The sequence below is a fragment of the Malaya genurostris genome, chromosome 3, assembly GCF_030247185.1.
Source record: "Malaya genurostris strain Urasoe2022 chromosome 3, Malgen_1.1, whole genome shotgun sequence".
Classification (NCBI taxonomy): domain Eukaryota; kingdom Metazoa; phylum Arthropoda; class Insecta; order Diptera; family Culicidae; genus Malaya; species Malaya genurostris.
Window position 1 is genome coordinate 301,640,256 of NC_080572.1, and position 22,120 is coordinate 301,662,375.

At 36.8% G+C, this 22,120-nt stretch overlaps 1 protein-coding gene across 2 annotated transcripts in view; it reads left to right on the top strand.

Moving 5' to 3' along the window:
* The window catches only part of LOC131435823 (sorbin and SH3 domain-containing protein 1), a 200,937-nt gene that overhangs the window by 59,065 nt on the left and 119,752 nt on the right, over positions 1 to 22,120 (top strand). For both annotated transcript variants that reach the window (XM_058604038.1, XM_058604039.1), the window contains exon 4: positions 15,619 to 16,125. In XM_058604038.1, the coding sequence (XP_058460021.1) occupies positions 15,619 to 16,125 (507 nt within the window). The remainder of the gene's footprint in view (positions 1 to 15,618; positions 16,126 to 22,120) is intronic.

Sequence of the window (22,120 nt, forward strand, 5' to 3'; positions counted from 1 at the left end):
CTTAAAACGGTCATTGATGTCCCCCCTTTGGAAACCGAAAACGGGTTTTCAAATCTAGAGGAACCAGAGGACTCTGACTCTGACGAAAATAGTGAAGGTAATTCGTTTATCACTACCCAAGGGTCAGTTAAGAGAAAGAAGTCTTCCTCCAAATTACCAAAAAAGACACCTAAAATTTCATCTTCAAAAAAAGATCCCCGTGTTAAACAAAAAAAGTCAAAACCAAAGACTGTGCCTCCTGGTTTGTCAAATTCACAAACAAATCCAGGATCTAGTACAGAAAAAGATAATAATCCAGTGGGCTCCATTTCACAGCCACCAACAGGATTACTGAAGTTTTCGGAAATTGTTGAATGGATTTTCTCAGCATTCAATATATCTGAACCCTTAAAGACCCTCATAATGGCATTCCTTCCAATAGCTAGAACCTTTTTGAAGCAGTTATCAGCTCAATGGCCAATTGTCTCAGGTTTTGTATCTTTTGATGGATAATTTATCACCCGTCACAAATGATACAATCACTGTCCTGCAGTGGAATTGTCGAAGCATCATGCCAAAACTTGATTCATTTAAAATATTATTGCATAGTCAAAAATGTGATGTATTTGCTTTATGCGAAACATGGCTTACTTCAAACATAGCTTTAAATTTTAATGATTTTAACATTATACGTCTCGATAGAGACTCTCCGTATGGTGGAGTGCTTTTGGGAATTAAGAAATGCTATTCCTTTTATAGATTAAACATCCCTTCAACTTCTAGTATAGAAGTTGTTGCTTGCCAAATAAACATTAAAGGCAAAGATATTTGCATAGCTTCGGTTTATATTCCTCCAAAAGCACAAGTTGGACAGCAACAGCTTAATGAAATGGTTGAAGCCCTTCCTGCACCACGATTGATTCTGGGGGATTTAAATTCGCACGGTATTATGTGGGGTTCCGTTTACAATGATAGCAGATCATCTTTAATACAAAACATTTGTGACAATTTTAGCATGACGGTATTAAATATGGGTAGCATTACACGGATCCCAAGACCTCCTGCACGCCCAAGTGCATTAGATCTATCTCTTTGCTCAACATCAATTCGACTAGATTGCACCTGGAAAATACTGCCTGATTTACACGGTAGCGATCATTTACCAATCATCATCTCAATTAGCAGTAGCAATTGCATTGCTACTTCCGCTAGTATTCCATATGATTTGACAAAAAATATCGACTGGATTAAATACCAAAGTAGTATCTCTAGTATTTTGAATTCAATGGAAGAGCTTCCTCCACTTGAAGAATATGACTTCCTCATTTGTTCGATTCTGGAGGCAGCAGAACAATCCCAAACTATACGCTTTCCTGGGCCAACGACTAACAGAAGGCCTCCCAACCCCTGGTGGGACAAAGAGTGCTCAGAGGCTAAACTCGCAAAACAAAATGCTTGCAAGACGTTTCTAAAACGGGGAGGAGGAACTCCTCAGAATTTTGAAAAACTTATGGTTTTAGAAACCAAGTACAAGAGCATACTTCGAGCCAAAAAATGTAGCTATTGGAGACATTTTGTCGAAGGTTTGTCAAGAGATACCTCAATGAGAACTCTTTGGAACACGGCCAGACGAATGAGGAATCGTACCGTGGGCAATGAGAGTGATGAATACTCGAACCGATGGATATTTGACTTTGCTAGGAAAGTTTGCCCAGATTCTGTTCCTACGCAGAGCATTATACGGGAATCTCCTCCAAATAATGGTTTTATTAATAACCCATTTTCAATGATGGAATTTTCTATAGCACTCTTGTCTTGTAACAATAACGCTCCAGGGTTGGACAGAATTAAATTCAACTTGGTGAAGAATCTGCCCAACCTCGCAAAAAGACGTTTGTTGGAATTGTTCAACAAGTTTCTTGAGCAAAATATTGTTCCACCTGACTGGAGACAAGTGAAAGTTATCGCCATTCAAAAACCGGGGAAACCAGCTTCCAATCACAACTCATATAGACCCATTGCGATGTTGTCCTGCATCAGAAAATTGTTCGAAAAAATTATTCTACGACGTCTCGACACTTGGGTCGAGACGAACGGTTTGTTGTCAGATACTCAGTTTGGCTTCCGTAGAAATAAAGGGACGAATGATTGCCTTGCATTACTTTCGTCTGACATCCAAATTGCCTTCGCTCAAAAGCAACAAATGGCATCTGTATTTTTAGACATTAAAGGAGCATTTGATTCAGTTTCCATTGATGTTCTTTCAGACAAGCTTCACCAAAATGGACTCCCAGCGGTTATAAATAATTATTTGCACAACCTTTTGTCAGAGAAACACATGCATTTTTCACATGGCGATTTGGCAACACTCAGAAATAGTTACATGGGTCTCCCGCAAGGCTCATGCCTCAGTCCGCTCCTCTATAATTTTTACGTAAATGACATTGACAGCTGTCTAGTAACCCCATGTACACTAAGACAATTGGCAGATGATGGCGTGGTTTCAGTTACTGGACCCAAAGCTATTGATCTGCATAAACCATTGCAAGACACCTTAGATAACTTGTCCGATTGGGCTGTTCATCTTGGTATCGAATTCTCTGCGGAGAAAACAGAGTTAGTCGTCTTTTCAAGAAAGCATGATCCCGCGCAGCTTCAGCTCCATATGATGGGAAGAATGATCCAACAGGTTTTAACTTTTAAATACCTCGGGGTGTGGTTCGATTCCAAATGCACGTGGGGAGGACACATTAGGTTTCTGATAACAAAATGCCAACAAAGAGTAAATTTTCTTCGAACAATAACAGGATCTTGGTGGGGTGCTCATCCGGAAGATCTAATAAAATTGTATCAGACAACGATACTTTCAGTGATGGAATATGGATGCGTTTGCTTTCGTTCCGCTGCAAACTCTCATATTATCAAACTGGAGCGAATTCAGTATCGTTGTTTGCGAATTGCTTTAGGGTGCATGCATTCGACACATACAATGAGTCTTGAAGTTCTGGCGGGAGTTCTTCCATTAAAAGATCGATTTTGGGAGCTTTCATCACGCCTGCTAATAAGATGTGAGGTGCTGAATCCCATGGTAATTAATAATTTCGAACGACTAGTCGAGCTTCGATCTCAAACAAAATTCATGACAGTATATTTTAACCATATGTCACAGGAAATCAACCCTTCAAGATATATTCCTATCTGTGTCAGCCTCCTAAATGTCCCTGACTCAACTTTATTTTTCGATACATCCATGCAGCGCGAAGTGTGTGGAATCCCGGATCATCTACGTTCGACGGAAATCCCAAAAATATTTTCAAGTAAGTTCAGGCATATTGACTCTGAGAAAATGTTTTACACGGACGGATCGCGAATTGAAGAAGCGGCAGGGTTTGGTATGTTCAACAATAATGTTTCGGCCTCATTTAGGCTTCAAGAACCTGCATCTGTTTATATAGCAGAGCTAGCAGCAGTTCAATATAGTTTAAGTGTAATCGTCACATTAATTCCAAACCATTATTTCCTCTTCACAGATAGTCTGAGTGCAATTGAAGCCATTCGCTCAAACATGACTGGCAAGACTGAACCGTTTTTCCTGGGCAAAATAAAACAGTGCCTGAACGACATATTGAACAATAATTATCTAATCACTATAGTCTGGGTCCCGGCTCATTGCTCCATTCCTGGCAATGAAAGAGCCGATATTTTAGCCAAACGTGGTGCTATTGAGGGTGAAATTTATGAGAGACCAATTGCTTTCAACGAATTCTATAGCTCGTCTCGCCAAAGAACACTTGCCAGCTGGCAAGCTTCTTGGGATAAAGATGATCTGGGTCGGTGGATGCACTCAATTATTCCGAAAATATCGACAAAGGCATGGTTCAGGGGCCTGGATGTGAGTAGAGATTTCATTCGTGTGATGTCTAGACTCATGTCCAATCACTACACGTTAGATGCACATCTCCTTCGAATTGGGCTCTCCGAGACTAATCATTGTGCTTGTGGCGAAGGTTATCGAGATATTGATCATGTCGTTTGGACATGCGTGGAGTATCGTGATGTCAGATCTCAACTAATAAATTCTTTGCGTACACAAGGTAGACTATCCAATATCCCAGTTCGAGACATTCTTGCTTGTCGTGACCTTTCATACATGAAACTTATTTATCATTTCATAAAGAAAACTGGAGTTTCAATTTAATAAAGGCCCCTTTCAAGACTTAGTTCTGATCCCAGCTGCGTCCATGAGTTCAACCAATAGCTAAATTAGAATAAAAATAATGTAATGATACAAACAAACTCGAAACAGTTTATGAAATTATTAACAAAATGTCTGAAAATAACAGCTTATTTTATAATTTATAGAAGTTAATCGTTTGGTGTAAATAATATTTCCGAGTAGATTTCATAATTAATGACGAGTTACCTAAGATGATATTTAAGTAATAAGAGAATATGTTTTAATAAATGCAAAACGTTGTGACTATGTTAGAATTAAATTAGGATAAGAATATTATGTAAAAGTGATGCTACGGCGAAGAAAAACTTATGTAAACTGCCTTAAGAAATAAACGTATTTATGAAAAAAAAAAATTAATCAAATCGACGTTAAATGTTGATTCTAATAAAATTTTCGAAGCGGCGCAATTCAGCGAAAATTTTAACTCCTCGAGTTTCATGACTGAATATTTAAAAAATGGTTACTTCTAGGAGTAAAGGCACTAGGAGAAAACTAATTCCTTTTACACTATAAAATCATATTCTGGTGTTTAATTGTCTTTTTTGTCGTGAATACGTCTTACTTTTCTATGAGGCACTTTTTCAAAACTCACTATATATATATTCTTGTACGTATATGTTTGTGATGGTTTTTATGCTCAGATCACAGCATGCTGTGCTTTTGGCTGTTAGCTTTCGTTTGTTTACTTGTTTGTGCGGTTGAAATTCTGCGTTTTCAAAATGTCACGTATTGAAAAGGAAGTGAAAATTAAGGTTCTGTACACACGGCTAAACGAGAAGGGTATTACTATGCGGAAATTGGTGACGCGGTGTGGAATTTATCATGCCAGTGGTAAAACCATCATTAATAAGTTTGGGGAACGCTATTCTTTGAAAGAGCTACCAGGAAGAGGCGGAAAACCCGGTTCTTCCAACCCGAAACTAATGAGTAATCGAAACTAATGACTAATCATGAAGAACAAATCACTGTCAATACGTGATTTGGCCAAAAAAGCAGGAACGAGTGTCGGAATGATCCAGCCTATCAAGAGTCGAAATCATCTGAAGAAGTAGAAAATCTTGAAACAAAGTGTAGAACAGAAGAAGCGAGCAGCAACAAGGGCCCGGAAATTGTATTCGCGTCTTTTGCAGTATCCGAATGCATGCGTTTGGGTGGACGATGAGATTTATGTAAAGGAGAACTCAAAAACCCTTCCAAGTCCACAATACTTTACTGTCGTCGTTGGGGAGGATGTGAGCGATGCGGACAGGTCGATTCAAGTGAAGAAATCCGGTCGAAAGGTACTGGTATGGCAAGCAATATGTTCCTGTGGTTTGAAGTCAACCATTTTTTACACTACCGGAACTATGAATGCAGAAATCTATCGATCAGAGTGTTTTCAGAAGGGATTGCTTCCTTTATATAAGAAGCATAGTACACCTCCACTGTTTTGGTCGGCTCACTAAACCGAAACCTCTTTCAATTGACTTGCGGAAAAGAGTATGAATTTCGTTGAGAAAAATATCAATTCACCAAATTGCCCTCAGCTTCGACCCATCAAACGTTATCGGTCATTCGCGAAGAGGGTCTTCAAGAAGGCAGCTGGAAACATGCAGAGTTAAAAAAACTTTGGGTCAAGCGTCCAAAAAATGCGACGCCACATTTGTCCGGAACTTGGGAAATTCGTGAAGGAATAACTTAAATTTCATCCGGTTTCCATTATGCTCAAGTTTAACCTCGTACATTAAAGCATACATTTTTAGTTTGAATAAAATATCCTTTTTCATCATAATTTGAAAGAAAAATTTGTGGATAGCTTATTTTCGATACACTCCTTATTGATATAATTTTTTTTTAATGCAAAAAGAAGGTAGACACTATCTACTTTTATGTTTCATTTTCAGAACGTCCACAGTTTTGACGCAACGCTGAAACTGAAATAAATGTGCTCTTTGCAAAAGCGATCAGGGTCATTTCGCCGAATGTCATTTCGCCAAAAGCCGTTTCGCCGAAATCCGTTTCTTCTAAAGCCATTTCGCCGAAAACCGTTTCGCCGAAAGCCATTTCGCCAGAAGGGTTATTTCGCCAAAAGGGAAATTTCGCCGAATGTCATTTCGCCAAAATCTTCAATAGTCTTCTTATCCTGATTGGAATTGTTTATAAATAAAGACAAACGAAAAATGATGATGTTTACTAGCGTTTTGTTGAACTACAATCGCTATCGCTCGTTCGGACCTAACTAAAGTAAAGAAGTAGCTTTGAATAGACCGGGTAAACGAGGCGGTTAGAAGTTTGTATACAAGAGGCCGCCGCTTCCGTTCGACGAAATGACTTTCCAAGTTGGCCACTTGACTGGAATATAATCTGGAAATGGTTTTCAGTAGGCTTCTGTGGAGTTTACAGTTCGTTGCGAGATTTATGATGTAATACTCAAGATTGCTTGAAATATTTAATAAAATTAAAAATGTTACTTGAAATAACCTTACAGGAAAAAGTAGTGTAAGATCGTCTTCGAGGTGTTGGTTAAAAAATTGGTTGAAACGAATATTTTTGAATACGCCTCGGGTGTCATAAACGCTCACTAAGGCTCTGAGTGAATGCAAAAACTAAGGTCTGGATTCGAATTGGTCTCTCCTTTGGTACCCTTTTCTAGAATTGCTCCACAGTATATTCTATTGAAATCAAAACAACCGTTTATAACGAAAAGACATTTTCAGGAACCAGACGGTAGGAACCATCCAACTGTTCCTTACCGATTGTATGAAAATCGATTCACTTCCGCAACGATGTTTCGATGTTTCCATCTTACCGTGCCAATTTGATTGATGTCTTCTCAGTACTCCTTGCCAGTCTGATGAATCTATTTTCATCGGAATTTTCCCCGCGAAACCCTACCGATGACGATTTGTCGGGACGGTCGGGTTTTCTCAGTTCCGTTTGATTGTTTTCCGCTTTATCACGACACTTGAAATTTCACTTTGATCTTCAGTTTGGTTTATTTATCGCTCGATTCACGGAAGAATCCATTAATTCAACAGTCTTTTGATATAACTGTAGAAAAAGGTACAGCCGAAATCGGGGAAAAATAAACATGATCGAGATAAAACAAAAGCGAATAATACAGGGTGATTTTTTAAGAGCTTGAGAACTTTTTTAAACAATAAAACGCATAAAATTTGCAAAATCTCATCGGTTCTTTATTTTAAACGTTAGATTGGTACATGACATTTACTTTTTGAAGATAATTTCATTTAAATGTAGACCGCGGCTGCGTCTTAGGTGGTCCATTCGGAAAGTCCGCTTTTTTATCGACAAATTTTGTTCAGCGATGAGGCTCATTTCTGGTTGAATGGCTACGTAAATAAGCAAAATTGCCGCATTTGGAGTGAAGAGCAACCAGAAGCCGTTCAAGAACTGCCCATGCATCCCGAAAAATGCACTGTTTGGTGTGGTTTGTACGCTGGTGGAATCATTGGACCGTATTTTTTCAAAGATGCTGTTGGACGCAACGTTACAGTGAATGGCGATCGCTATCGTTCGATGCTAACAAACTTTTTGTTGCCAAAAATGGAAGAACTGAACTTGGTTGACATGTGGTTTCAACAAGATGGCGCTACATGCCACACAGCTCGCGATTCTATGGCCATTTTGAGGGAAAACTTCGGAGAACAATTCATCTCAAGAAATGGACCGGTAAGTTGGCCACCAAGATCATGCGATTTGACGCCTTTAGACTATTTTTTGTGGGGCTACGTCAAGTCTAAAGTCTACAGAAATAAGCCAGTAACTATTCCAGCTTTGGAAGACAACATTTCCGAAGAAATTCGGGCTATTCCGGCCGAAATGCTCGAAAAAGTTGCCCAAAATTGGACTTTCCGAATGGACCACCTAAGACGCAGCCGCGGTCAACATTTAAATGAAATTATCTTCAAAAAGTAAATGTCATGTACCAATCTAACGTTTAAAATAAAGAACCGATGAGATTTTGCAAATTTTATGCGTTTTATTGTTTAAAAAAGTTCTCAAGCTCTTAAAAAATCACCCTATATAACCATTTTCTACCAATTCCGTTTGGTCGAATGTAGCTTTTTGTATACAAAATTACGTGCTGCCAGACAACAATAACATAAAGTTTTCGAAAAAAAACACTGTCAGCGCAACTAGTCGAATTTACGGATTTATGTAACGTGTTTAAAAATAGATAAATAACGAATCAGAATACTGCTTTGATAGGTTGCCGTCGTCGTTTGTTGCAGCCTGGATGAATGGATTGAGATTTGTTACTCAGGTAGGCGTCAACCGGTTCACTTTCATCTGTTCACCAGAATCAACCAGCAAAAAAGCGATGAATCACATTCTCTCTGTTTATTATTAGACTGTTGGTCGATTTACTTACCCTTCTGCTGTGGTTGAAGCGTACGTCAGTTGTTGAGTTCAAGATGGTAAGTCATGACATACTACCGTGCGAACGATATGTCGTGTGATTTTGCACGCGATTGCTAGGATCATCGTTGACAATGATGACAACCCAAAGTTTCAATCGAAGAAGGCCGCTTCTGCAGTCGGTCGTCCTCAGCTCTTCGACAGTGATTTAATTGCACCTATTACGAAAATCGGTATTAAGCATGGCTGTTTTGCAATTTTCCCATTCATTTGCCTGGGTAAACTCGTCACTATCGGCTATGAATACCGTAATCTTGTTTCGCCCATTCACCCTGATAGATGCTTGTCATAGCGACAGTCGAAAATCAAGGCCTTTAAAGCAAGAACCCTTTAGCAGGAGAAGAACAAAAAAAACAAACTGCTTTCGAACTAAACCCTTTTGTCCGTCGTTGAAAAAAGATTGGGTACGGATCGGACAAATTCAAATCATCGAATAAACACATTTTCAGTGCGGGTTGGGGCGTAATCCAAACGTCTCCAGGACCATAGAATAGAATCACATCGTGAGGTTTTTGAAGAAGGGTCAGTTCCCTAAAATGTTATCACAATTCATGATATATGATTGTCCAAAATAGCTTGCATTGGGGTAGGGTTTTCAAGGGTTGAGTGAAGATGATAAGGAAAAAAGGGTTATAACGTAGTTGACAATAGACAGTACTTATAAGGAAATTACTCACGAAGGAGTAATATTCGGTTCAGCTTTAAGATATATTTCAAAAAGGATGAAATTTTCGGAAAGCACGCTTGAGTTGGTCAACACGGAACCTCACTTTGTGTTTCCGGGTGGGTTACGAAATTACTGATTGGAAAAGGGTTTAGAAGGGTCTGGGGAGCTTTGAACGGACGGCTGGTCCGGGATGAAATAATTTAATGCTTCTATGATTTTCTCTGCTAGTGCCATAAGTTTACCAATTTATTAGAACAAATTTCTTGAAATAACACCATAAGACTTACCGTGCTATCCGCAGTAACCGCAGCCATCACTGATTCTTATCAGTTCGAAGCCCATTCCATCGCATCATGAGTAGAAAAATTTATTTCATTGGTTGGATTGTAGTAGCCATGGAGGCGAATTCAAATTTTTTCGCAATGTGATCAAACACAATACGATTGCCCCGTATCTTTTAAGATTTCCTGTGAAACAGAATCTTTTAGAGCCCCGTTTTTTTAAATACAATTATTTTGAATTTAATTTATGGAAATTAAATTGTTGTTCCTAACAGTTCCATTCATTTTAACACGTTATTTTTTTCCAAAATTTGGTTATATAGTTTTTATTCAAAACTCAATAACATATGGTCCCATCGTTCAGGCAAGCTATAAAAAAATTTTTGGAGCCCATTCTAATTAGAAAATGAGAAAACGTTTTTAGAGTTGGGCACTGTATCAATCAAAACAAGCAGTAGTCGGGCGACGCTAATTCCGAAAAATTTGGCGGGTGAAGTAGCATTTTTCATTTACTATTAATCATCTCATTTTTCACCAAAGCCGAATCGTGGGTTGTCGTGATGAAAACCTTACAACAGGTTCACCTAATGGTGTAATGATGCCTTTCTCAAATTACTAATAAACCCAAACCTCCGTTTACGTAAACTTTTTTTACGTTACCTCTTTTTACGCAACTCTTTTTACGAACAAAATCCTGAATAACGTAAACTTTTTTAGCGAAACTACTTCGTAAAAAGAGGTTTTTGCATACAATGGAAATCATTTCCGGCTTATCTATATTCCATGTAAATTACTACAATATGGATATCTTCAAGGAATATCAATAAACCGGAAGTCGCCATCTTGGAATTCAGAACCACCTCAAACAGCGTTTTCCAACATCTACTCTTCAAATCCGTTCCGAAAATACTCATATCGTAAGTGTTTTAAAGGAATATCAATAAACCGGAAGTCGCCATCTTGGAATTCGGATCCATGGTTCGTATGGTTAGCAACAAACATGACCTACAAATTGAACCAGTTTCGAACCTAGCTCAAAACTTTTCCCTCTTTCACTTCGTCGGTTTCAGGAATTTTATTTGGGATTATAAGACCTTTTTCTTAAACCTAAATTCGTGCAAATCGGCCAAACCATTCCTGAGAAAGTAGTCTGAGCTTTATTTTGGAATATTTAAGGGCTGAGGCCAGTAGGTCGCGTATAACCACGTGTCCCGTGTCTGCGTATTACATTTCTCTCCATGCTCTCTCGCATCTGTACAAAATGACTCTCGATTGGCCGGGTGGTCAAGAAAGTTTCGATATTTTCGGTTACAAGTTTGCATAAAAGGTGTCTGCATCCAATAAAGCAACCGCTCGTTTGGCAGCCTTGCTGAGCCGATTTTATTTCTCTCATGTTTCATTACGTTACCAGGAAATTGGAGCAGAAAAAATGGCGCCGCCGTAGAAATCGACTTACCTTCAAAAAAAAAATAACATTCACTTCATTTTTATCACGACAATATAAATGTTTTTATGAATAAATCGCTTCTAAATTAAATTATCTAGACATATGAATTGGATAGATTTTTTATCCATGGCGAGATATTTGATGAATAAGTTAAAAGACGGCGTTTTCAGCTATGCAATTCTTCCTTCAGAAAAAAGACTTTCCCGACCGCTAAAGTCAATGAATAATTCTGAAATTTCCATAGAATAATCTAAACTAATTTTCTAAGATGTTGTCAGTTGGGTTTTACTCATATTCGTCACAAACTTTTGTTTATTTGATTAGAGTAAGTCAAAAGGTAAAAACCTATTTTAATCCATCTAGTAGTGTAATGACACCTTTCTCATATTATCATATTTATTTTTATTACAGCAACAAATTGTAATATTTCGGGCATATTACAATTTAAAAAAAGATTAGCTAAGAGTCCTGAAAAATTTTTGTTGCAATACTACTACTACTACATTGACATACTACATTAGAATTTAAGTTAGTGAAAATCTATTTAATCATATGTGAGAAAGTGAAGTGAGCTCAATTTTATCACAGTTGACTATTATTTAAATTTATGGCCACTGACAGTCAGCATATCGGTACAAATTCATTTGACTTTTGCTGCCATTTTTGAGTGAAGCTCCCAGAATTCATCGTCAGTTGAATAATCGTACCTAGTAATTTGAAGTTGTGCTCGCTCAGTTTCAAGTGTCAAGTAGTCTAGCCGCTTCATTGTCTTCGCTGTTGGTAGTGAGCAGGTTCGAGTGAATGAAATTATAAGTGGAGTAAAGTATTAAAAAAGAAAACTGAAGGAGGAAACTATTAATTTATGTGTATTATGTAATTGATATTTCAACTATCTGGTTTGTCTTTCATCGATTATCTTGAACCAGTTCGACTTTTTACATGAACCTATTGAAAGAGATATTTTGTTACACCAAGAGATCAACTGGTTAAACTGAGCTTTGATTTGAAGAGAATCGATTGAAAAACTGAATGCTGCTCGTTCGGTACGTCAGTGAACTTTGTGTGTGTCAGAGTGTGAAGTTTACTGCAGTAGAGAGATCGTTAGTGTGTTTCACGTTCGGTTTCAATTGAATTGAATGAAGTTTTACTGCACTGATTGTCGGTACTTCCGGAACCGAAAGCTGAATAATGACATAGTGACCTTCCGTTCATTGAACCATACACTAATATGACCTACAAATTCTTTACAAATCGAATTTTGAAATGCAAGAGTCTTGGAAAAAATTCAGAAAATCATTTATGGGACGATCAATCCTTTATTTGGTTACAGACTATCATGGTCTGCAAACTAGAGAAATTCACTAGCCAATATAAAGAGAAGGCTTATGAAAAAAATATACATTCTTGAAATTGACATTTTTACACTAATCGCCCTACCTCCGGAACCAGGAGTTTGATCCAAATGGAAATTGGGATACTCGTATGGTATCTTAAGACCTTTCATTTGAATCTAAGTTTGTGAAAATCGGTTCAGCCATCTCCGAGAAAAAGGTGTGACCAAATTTTTCACACACACAGACAGACATTTGCTCAGTTCGTCGAGCTGAGTCGAATTGCATATGACATTCGGTTTTCCGGGCCTTGGTTCAAAAGTCAAATTTCTGCTGAAAAATAATCCTTTGAACAACAGAGTATGATTTTATTCATAAAAAGCAATGATTTACTCAAAGTGACCCTCAGACCTTCTAGATGTTTAGAAATGAAATCAGATTCTTAACGAATAACGCCGTTTCAAAAAGTTACAAGTATTTTTGCCACATACAGAAAGTTTGTGCAATCACTGTGAAAACCGACTTTTGAACCGAGGCTCGGAGAGCCGAGTGTCATATACCGTTCGACTCAGCTCGACGAACTGAGCAAATGTCGGTGTGTGTATGTATTTATTTTCACAAACTTAGATTCAAATGAAAGGTCTCACGGTCTCATAGATCGCTATTGAATTTTACCCCGATCCGACTTCCTAATCTATGAGCCTCGGTTCCGGCTTCAGAAAGCACCGATAATAGTGAAGAAAATCTCCAAAAACGGAACTCACTTCGATTTCTCAGCAACGCACACAGCATGCTTTGTTCAATTTTGTATAGCGTGCAGGGTTGCCACATTTAAATCTATATCAACTTAACATAACTGTTTACAAATTTTAAAGGTTATGGAAGTTTATACCCAAAGAAAGTTTTTGATTTTATTCAAGTTAAAAAAAAGAAACTTGACATAATTTTCTAGTTATGTTTTTGAAAATATAAGTAATATAGGAAAGGCATCATTACACCACTAGGTGGATTAAAAAAGGTTTTTTTTTTAATTTTTGAAAAAGTGTTCTAGCAGTTTTCAGTGTATATCTGTTTTTAAGAGCTCAATCGATTTCTTAAAACTTTTTCGTCATTCTTTTTGTATACCCCCTTTTGAAAAATCTCTCCAACCGTGGAAACAAATCGAATATCGAAACAAATATATTTGCCAACAAACTTTTGTACCCGTGCATTTTCGAATTCGATGAAACTCCAGAATATGATAATCTTAACCAAAACAAGATGTTTGGTGTACTTGCGATTAAAGTGTAGATCAAAAAAAATAAACCTAAAGTCTGAGGCCAGTAGGTCGCGTATAGCCACGTGGCTCACTCTGCGTATTACATTTCCCTCCATGCTCTCTCGCAAATGTGCAAAATGGCTCTCGTTGTGGCCGGGTGGCCAAGAAAGTTTTGATATTTTCGATTACAAGTTTGACTACATCACATAAAATCCAATAAAGGTACCGCTTGTTTGGCAGCCTTGCTGAGCCGATTTTATTTCTCTCTCATGTTTCGTTACGTTACCAGGAAACTGGAGCAGAAAAAATGGTGCGTGCTTAGAAATCGACTTACCTTCACAAAAATAACTTTCACATCATTTTTATCGCGACAACACCTAAGTTTTTATGCACTAATCGCATCTAAATTGAATTATCTAGACATTGTAAGGATAGATTTTTGATCCATGCTTTTGAAGGCGAGATATTTAATGAAAAAGTTGAATGACAGCGTTTTCAGCTATGCAATTCTTCCTTCAGAAAAAAGACTTTCCCGACCGCTAAAGTCAATGAATCGTTCTGAAATTTTCACAGAATAATCTAAACTAATTTCTAAGAGATTGTCAGTTGGGTGTTTTGATATTCGTCACCGTTTCTGAGAAAATCAGATTTGAAGCGTGAAAATAGCCCCCTAAATAACCCGAAAACACACTGATCTCAACCCTTAATTCGATTTAATTCCACCATGAAATGGAATGCAAAATTCTTATAAAAATGTCTTACCTTTTTGATAAAAATATTTTGAAAATTGAAAAACAATGATAAAATGCTCACATCCCACAATTTTTCAAAAAATTCCACTTTTTCTGTTTTTCCACCAACTTTATTTATTGGAATCCTTGTTTCTTTTTACATAAGCATTGTTGTGCGACCCCTCAAATCGCACGCACCTTCACACTGATTATCATACTGAACGGTGGCGCTAAGGTTAATGAGATCTGACAGCGGTAGATGAATTGGGACTAAATTTCTATCAGCACATCTAAAACGCTGGAGTGTACTTGTACTAACTTGGAGTTATCTTGTACTTCAATTTATTGCTACAAGTTAGGTAACTATTCTATAAGTTACTTTGGTGAATTAATCTCCCCATTGTGAAATAATACTATTTAGGTTAGTATAACCTCAATCTTGCTTTACTTGGAAAACAACGATATTTAACTTGATTGGACTGAATGTACTAAATGAAAGAATCAAAATCAGTTATTGAATTATATGTAATGCATTTAGTTTTAGGGTTTTGTAACCGATATCGGCAATAAAGGTTCACGGATCCAGAAAAAAAACTCATTCAGTTCAGTTGCAAGTGCAACAAGCATCAATCTTGAAAACTATAGAACTCTTTTTGTAACAAGAGCAGTTGAAACGCAAAAAAACGAAGTAGCCATATCAGTAGCATTTAAAATTTGAGTTCGGTGAAAATTATTTTTTCACGGTCTTTACAATGCCTACTGTGGTACTTTATTTTGCATAATGCTGAAGTTTACTACGACTTTAACTGTGTCGAAAATGTATTTCGCGATTATATTGTAATTAACTTGGGGGAATGTTTGTTTTCTGACATTTTCAATTTTTTCTCAAACAAATATTGACACTAATGCGAACCACATTGGCTACGAAGCATCACAATTTGTGACTATGTTTCGAGTTTGAATAAATAAGTTTGCTTAAACCCAACCAAACCGAAAGTCAGATTTCTATTTACCCCGACACCAAATGCACTGACCGAACCGCTGTCCTTTCGTTCGTGTACCATCTGGTGGTGAATGCGAGTGTGTTTACTGTGTCAACAACCGACTAATCCAGCCTCCCACACCCCCATGAATGCGTCACCGATAATTCGGTCATCATCATCATCATCTGCCGGTTGCCTACCACAAGCCAGCAGTTGTATGTACTGTTTATACCGGGGATTAATTGAATTTTTGTTTTCCATCCTTCTCCGGTTGTTTTGCAGGCGTCTGGTCACCGCATAATCGGTCCACGGAAATTCTCACCAAAGCAGAACTAGCTGAGCGAAGTAAAGACAGCAGCAAATCGACGGAACCACTGCAACCCGTTTGGACACCCCGCAGCGCACCGCCATCCCCCGTCAGCGAACGGCGAGAATTCCGTCCGATCGGGTTCGAATCTCCCACACCGCAACGTCGGAATCTATCGGCAACTCCATCGTCACGAGCCGAAACACCGCAAATATCGGCACCCTGGACCACTGCTCCCGGCTACGATAAACCGGTACAATTTACTAGCAATCCACCGACCACTCGACCGGAACCGGCCACATTCGCAGAACCACGGCGGCATCTGCAGAATTCCAACTCACTGCCAACCATCGGATCGACGACGACGACGACGACAACGACGAGGGACGGTGGCAACACTCCAACTCATTCGGTCCGTTTTGCCCCGGAACCACGGCAAACAACGGATAGTCCAACCATCAATACGCTGCTCAAGAGCAAAGGTAAGCTATTTGGTGCAGGATTTTTTTTTCTATCCGTCAGTTTTTTTGCTCACGTTTTTCTCTACGATGCAAAATATGTTGCGTGTGATGCACTGAGTTTTTGTACGACGTTGGTGGATTGTGGAAAGGATAAATTTCACTTACCCTCGGCAGTATCTATGTTATCACCTTCACCCGTGTGTTTTTGATTAGGATAGACTCGTTTTTACACCACCTGAGCGCACTTGGGAAATTTTATTCGATGGCTGGCACAGTGCTGCGTTTAATAAACATTTCGCTCGGCTGTTTTCTACATGGACGCAATTTCAATATTTCGGAAAACTCTCAACGTTCATCAATTAAATGGGTTCATGAGAAGGGATTTTTTAACAGTATCAGGGAAAAAAACCATTATTAAACAAACTGTGAAATATAATCATGAATTCATAGTTATCACTATGCCATTTTCCATTGAAATGTACACTTTTGTTTCAATACTTCAAGGTCAAAAAAAGAAGTGTTTTGCACAATTTAACAGAACGATGAAAAATGAAAGTTTTCGTTACAAATAAGACAATGCATCGGAACTATACCAAAAAGAGTGTCCCCAAAAACGAATTTAGCCGTTCATTCGATCCCACGACCATCCCGTAATGTTTTGGGCAGATTTGGCAAGCTGTCACTACAGCAAAGTCGTTCAAGAATGGTATGCACCACCCTATTGAGAAATACTGGGCAATCATGAAGAGGAGACTCAAGGCAAAGAAAAACGTTGTCAAAGACATGAATCAGCTGACGACCTGGTGGAATAAGATAACTAAAACGATGGACGAAGAAGGTGTGTGCCGCCTAATGAGCCGTGTTACAGGAAAAATTCGAGAATTCCTTCGAAACCGTGACGAATAATTTTATCCGTATTTTTTCTTAAAAGTATGAAGAAAACGCTACATTTGTATGAAAAAAGATCTTGAATTAAATAATGAATAACTGAAATACAGGCAATTGTCTTTGTTCCATTTCTATCTGAAGCAAGCTTTAGTGCTCAAGATGACGTAGCCCGAGCAAAACATAACATAAAATAACAAGAAGCCACAGAGGAACCGCCTACTACGACTATTCTACACAAACTGTGAAGAATCTTAATTTCTTAATCCAAAACTATGTTTTGAACTAATATAAGCCTACCTTTCTTTTTGTTTCGATAAATCATTCAGCTGGAAAAACTGCAACCAGTTGCAGTATTGGCTGAAAGATACAACGAACTTCGTTTGAAATATGCAATTAGAGTGCAACATTCAAAACTCACTTCACTGTTCCACGTAAAAACATTATTATGCACAATAAATCTGAACAAATACATTTTCCACTAAGAGTTTACGGCATTTTTACTTATCGGTTTAGAAATTTATCCAAGTAGCAAACATTGTTCTAGTACTGAATTTATTAACTTATCTCGCAACGATTCTGCGATTAGAAAAGCGCACTTTTCATGTATGATGTGCAACAAGTTTCTTCATATGTTTCACAACAGTAATATTTGCTATGTGGAAATCGGAATTGAAACTGCTTAAATGATTTTTTCGTACAGTCAGTTGAAAAACCGGATGTGGAAATTAATCCCTTCCGGTTTTTGAGTTGGTTTCACAAGCAGTAATGTGCATGAATTTTACATCCCTTACAAAAACGTGTTGAATCAATTGTCTAGCATATCTAACAAAAATAACCGATCTGAAACAATTATGAAACATGCCAATTATCACAAGTTTTAATTGCTACTTGGGTAAATATATATATATATATATATATATATATATATATATATATATATATATATATATATATATATATATATATATATATATATATATATATATATATATATATATATATATATATATATATATATATATATATATATATATATATATATATATATATATATATATATCGTAACACATGCTAAAATATCAAATCCTTTTTAGCTTTTTACTGGATTGTTTTGCTTTGATACTTCTCATGAGTTTTTGGCTAATAAAGATGTTAATGAAACCAATCTCATTTTGTTTTCTTTGTGCTGTCTTTCAGCAATGATGGTGATAGATAAATAGAGTCAAATTTTTTGATTTTAATCACAAAATTAGTTGTCAATGAGAATTTCGTTTTGGATTGAAATTTTGCTGGTTTGTGTCCAGGATATTCGCCACCTAAACACATTCTATAGAAACAAGAATTTTTTTCAGCAAAGTAAATTCTGAATTTAAACTAACTTAATATTTATTTTGGAAATTTAAAATCAAATAATTCAAAAACAGTAATACGAATTAGGCGTAGAGCTATTTTCGGTCGTTCCTTGTGCTTAGGTTCATTCGAGATGTTGCTAAAAAGTCCAATGGTGTCTCCCTCTCAGCAGGCCGTTCAATTTTGTTGATTTTTGAGCGCTTGTTGAACGATATATTGCACGAAAGATTCGTTCAATTTGCTGGAACGGTTTGTTGTTGTTTTTTCTCTTGCAAAAATAGTGTGAAAATTAAGTGTTACCTTAACATAGATAGGAAATTTGTTGTTATTCTACGTGAAGTAGAAGTATTGTGCAGGTATGTATTGTTTGTTTAAACAAATAAGTGAGAAAAACTTCAGAAATTCTGCAGTATAACTAGTCCAACGGGGCTCCAACTCCTCATTTTAAAAATGGCTCAACAATGGACCTCTGTCTGCCGGGTTTGTTGAACGAAAAAAATGGCATTCGGTTCAACGGTCTGTTTCAAAATCGGCAAACGAAGGTCCCGTGTTGGCCTCCCGTTGAACGATTGATTGGACTTTCATTGGACCAATGATTCAACGTATTGGACCAATGAAGGACCAGCGTTGAACGTTTTTTTCTAAGTGGGCTGTCAGTTTTGTACAGAAAGCCGGAAGACATGTTTATAAGGAGAAAAAATCCCTGGAGTCGGATGAAAAGTAAAATATCACTGAAAAATCCCGCGAAGTTGCTCACAATATCGTGTTGCAAGATGATGGAAGACGAAACTTATGTCAAGGATTTATCTTTACCAAGTCAAAGTTCAACGTTTCGGAGAAAAATGTTTTGAGAATAAATTGTCTAAATGATTAAATAAACGAACTCTTTTTGATTTCCGATACAATCAACGGCGCGGTTTACAGGGAAGAAGCTTCAAGAATGCTTATTGTGCCATTCTTAACTAGGCACCAAGCATCAACTGTATGTTGGCTTGATCTAGCATCCTACCACATACTACGCTCGAAAAGTGTTGGCGTACTACGGAGCCAAGATACCAAACTCACCGGGACTTTGCCGAATCCGGCAAATTGTAAAGAGCTAGAGTTATGTTGCGTTGTGACGATGTTCTTGACGAATTTCACACTGATATCATCATGATTTCTGCTGATTGACAAATAAGAGTTACTTAGAAAATAGTTCACCGAATTGGTACCATTCCAAATCAAGCCATCTCTGCCGACCACCCCCGTATCCTTCGTTCACAGAGAAGGATAAAGTATAAGGAGGAGAAGGAATGTTGATGCTTTACCTAATTTCCGAAAGGATGACGACTGATCATTCTCGTCCCTAGGTGTCGCGGAGTTGGAGGTTTGAGTAGATATGACGTCTAGAATTCGCTCTAAGCTAGTGACACGAATATAGGATAATATTGGTTTCTGGTTTCATTATAGAGTGCAGAAAATTAGATGAAAATTATAAGTTCAACCTTCATGATCACAAGTTCCATGTTATTGTTAATTTAACACACAGAGATCGGTAATGATAAAAACACTTCATGAGCCAGTTTATATGAATAAGTTTCGTAATTCGAACCACATGTCTCCACACAAATAATAAACTTAGATCCCCCTTAGCATAGATTCTTAATCATCAAAACTTTGTTCATTGCATTTTCTATTAAAATGAGAATAAGCTAATTTTCAAAACAAAAAATTAACAAGAGTGAAAATTTTAAACGACCGACCTAATGCGATTATCCTACCGGCAATTATGAACAGCCAGAGTTGCAGATAAATTTGGTGATGGCAGCAGCACTGGGCAAATCGGTTCTACCAAACTTGACGGGTTGATGGGTTAAATTGAAAAAGACAAATTTTGAGTAACATAATTTATTATTATTATTATTATTATTATTATTATTATTATTATTATTATTATTATTATTATTATTATTATTATTATTATTATTATTGCCAGTGCATTATTTATCTCTACCAAACAAGATAAATGAACAGCATTAAGGAAAAATGAAACATTTTCTGACATTCACCGATATTTTTTACATTTCCTCACAGTTTTTATATTTTATGTCTTCTGTCATTTTCTGTCATATTTCTAGCAATTCTTGACCATTTCTGACAGTTAAGAATTACCATACTTACCCACCGAATCATCCGTTAAAGAAAATTAGAGTGTAAAGTATACCCTGTAACCCCAGTTGAAGTTAATTCTCACACTTTCGTTACAAACTACTACTACCGTGATTTACTGCTGGGGTGAAGCAGAAAGCTAGTAGAGTAAACTTATTATAGTTTGACCATCAATGAATCGCTGCAAATAAAAGTGTCTGTAAAATTATTTAATTCATCTTTCTGAGCATCGAAAAGTCCGCTACGAGTGAAGGTGCGCTATTTTTATAGAATCAACTATACCAGAAACAACAATGACATTTTCTGTCATTTTGTAATATTTTCAAACATTGTAAAAAATTTTCGTCCTTTTCTCCTTCTTTTCTCTTCCGAGATTTTCTAACAATCTCGGATATTTTCTAACATTTTCTGACATTTTCTGATATTTTCTGAAATTTATTTGAAATCTTCTGAAATCTTCTGAAATCTTCTGAAATCTTCTGAAATCTTCTGAAATCTTCTGAAATCTTCTGAAATCTTCTGAAATCTTCTGAAATCTTCTGAAATCTTCTGAAATCTTCTGAAATCTTCTGAAATCTTCTGAAATCTTCTGAAATCTTCTGAAATCTTCTGAAATCTTCTGAAATCTTCTGAAATCTTCTGAAACCTTCTGAAATCTTCTGAAATCTTCTGAAATCTTCTGAAATTTTCTGAAATCTTCTGAAATCTTCTGAAATCTTCTGAAATTTTCTGAAATCTTCTGAAATCTTCTGAAATCTTCTGAAATCTTCTGAAATCTTCTGAAATCTTCTGAAATCTTCTGAAATCTTCTGAAATCTTCTGAAATCTTCTGAAATCTTCTGAAATCTTCTGAAATCTTCTGAAATCTTCTGAAATCTTCTGAAATTTTCTGAAATCTTCTGAAATCTTCTGAAATCTTCTGAAATCTTCTGAAATCTTCTGAAATCTTCTGAAATCTTCTGAAATCTTCTGAAATCTTCTGAAATCTTCTGAAATCTTCTGAAATCTTCTGAAATCTTCTGAAATCTTCTGAAATCTTCTGAAATCTTCTGAAATCTTCTGAAATCTTCTGAAATCTTCTGAAATCTTTTGAAATCTTCTGAAATTTTCTGAAATCTTCTGAAATCTTCTGATATCTTCTGAAATCTTCTGAAATCTTCTGAAATCTTCTGAAATCTTCTGAAATCTTCTGAAATCTTCTGAAATCTTCTGAAATCTTCTGAAATCTTCTAAAATCTTCTGAAATCTTCTGAAATCTTCTGAAATCTTCTGAAATCTTCTGAAATCTTCTGAAATCTTCTGAAATCTTCTGAAATCTTCTGAAATCTTCTGAAATCTTCTGAAATCTTCTGAAATCTTCTGAAATCTTCTGAAATCTTCTGAAATCTTCTAAAATCTTCTGAAATCTTCTGAAATCTTTTGAAATCTTTTGAAATCTTCTGAAATCTTCTGAAATCTTCTGAAATCTTCTGAAATCTTCTGAAATCTTCTGAAATCTTCTGAAATCTTCTGAAATCTTCTGAAATCTTCTGAAATCTTCTGAAATCTTCTGAAATCTTCTGAAATCTTCTGAAATCTTCTGAAATCTTCTGAAATCTTCTGAAATCTTCTGAAATCTTCTGAAATC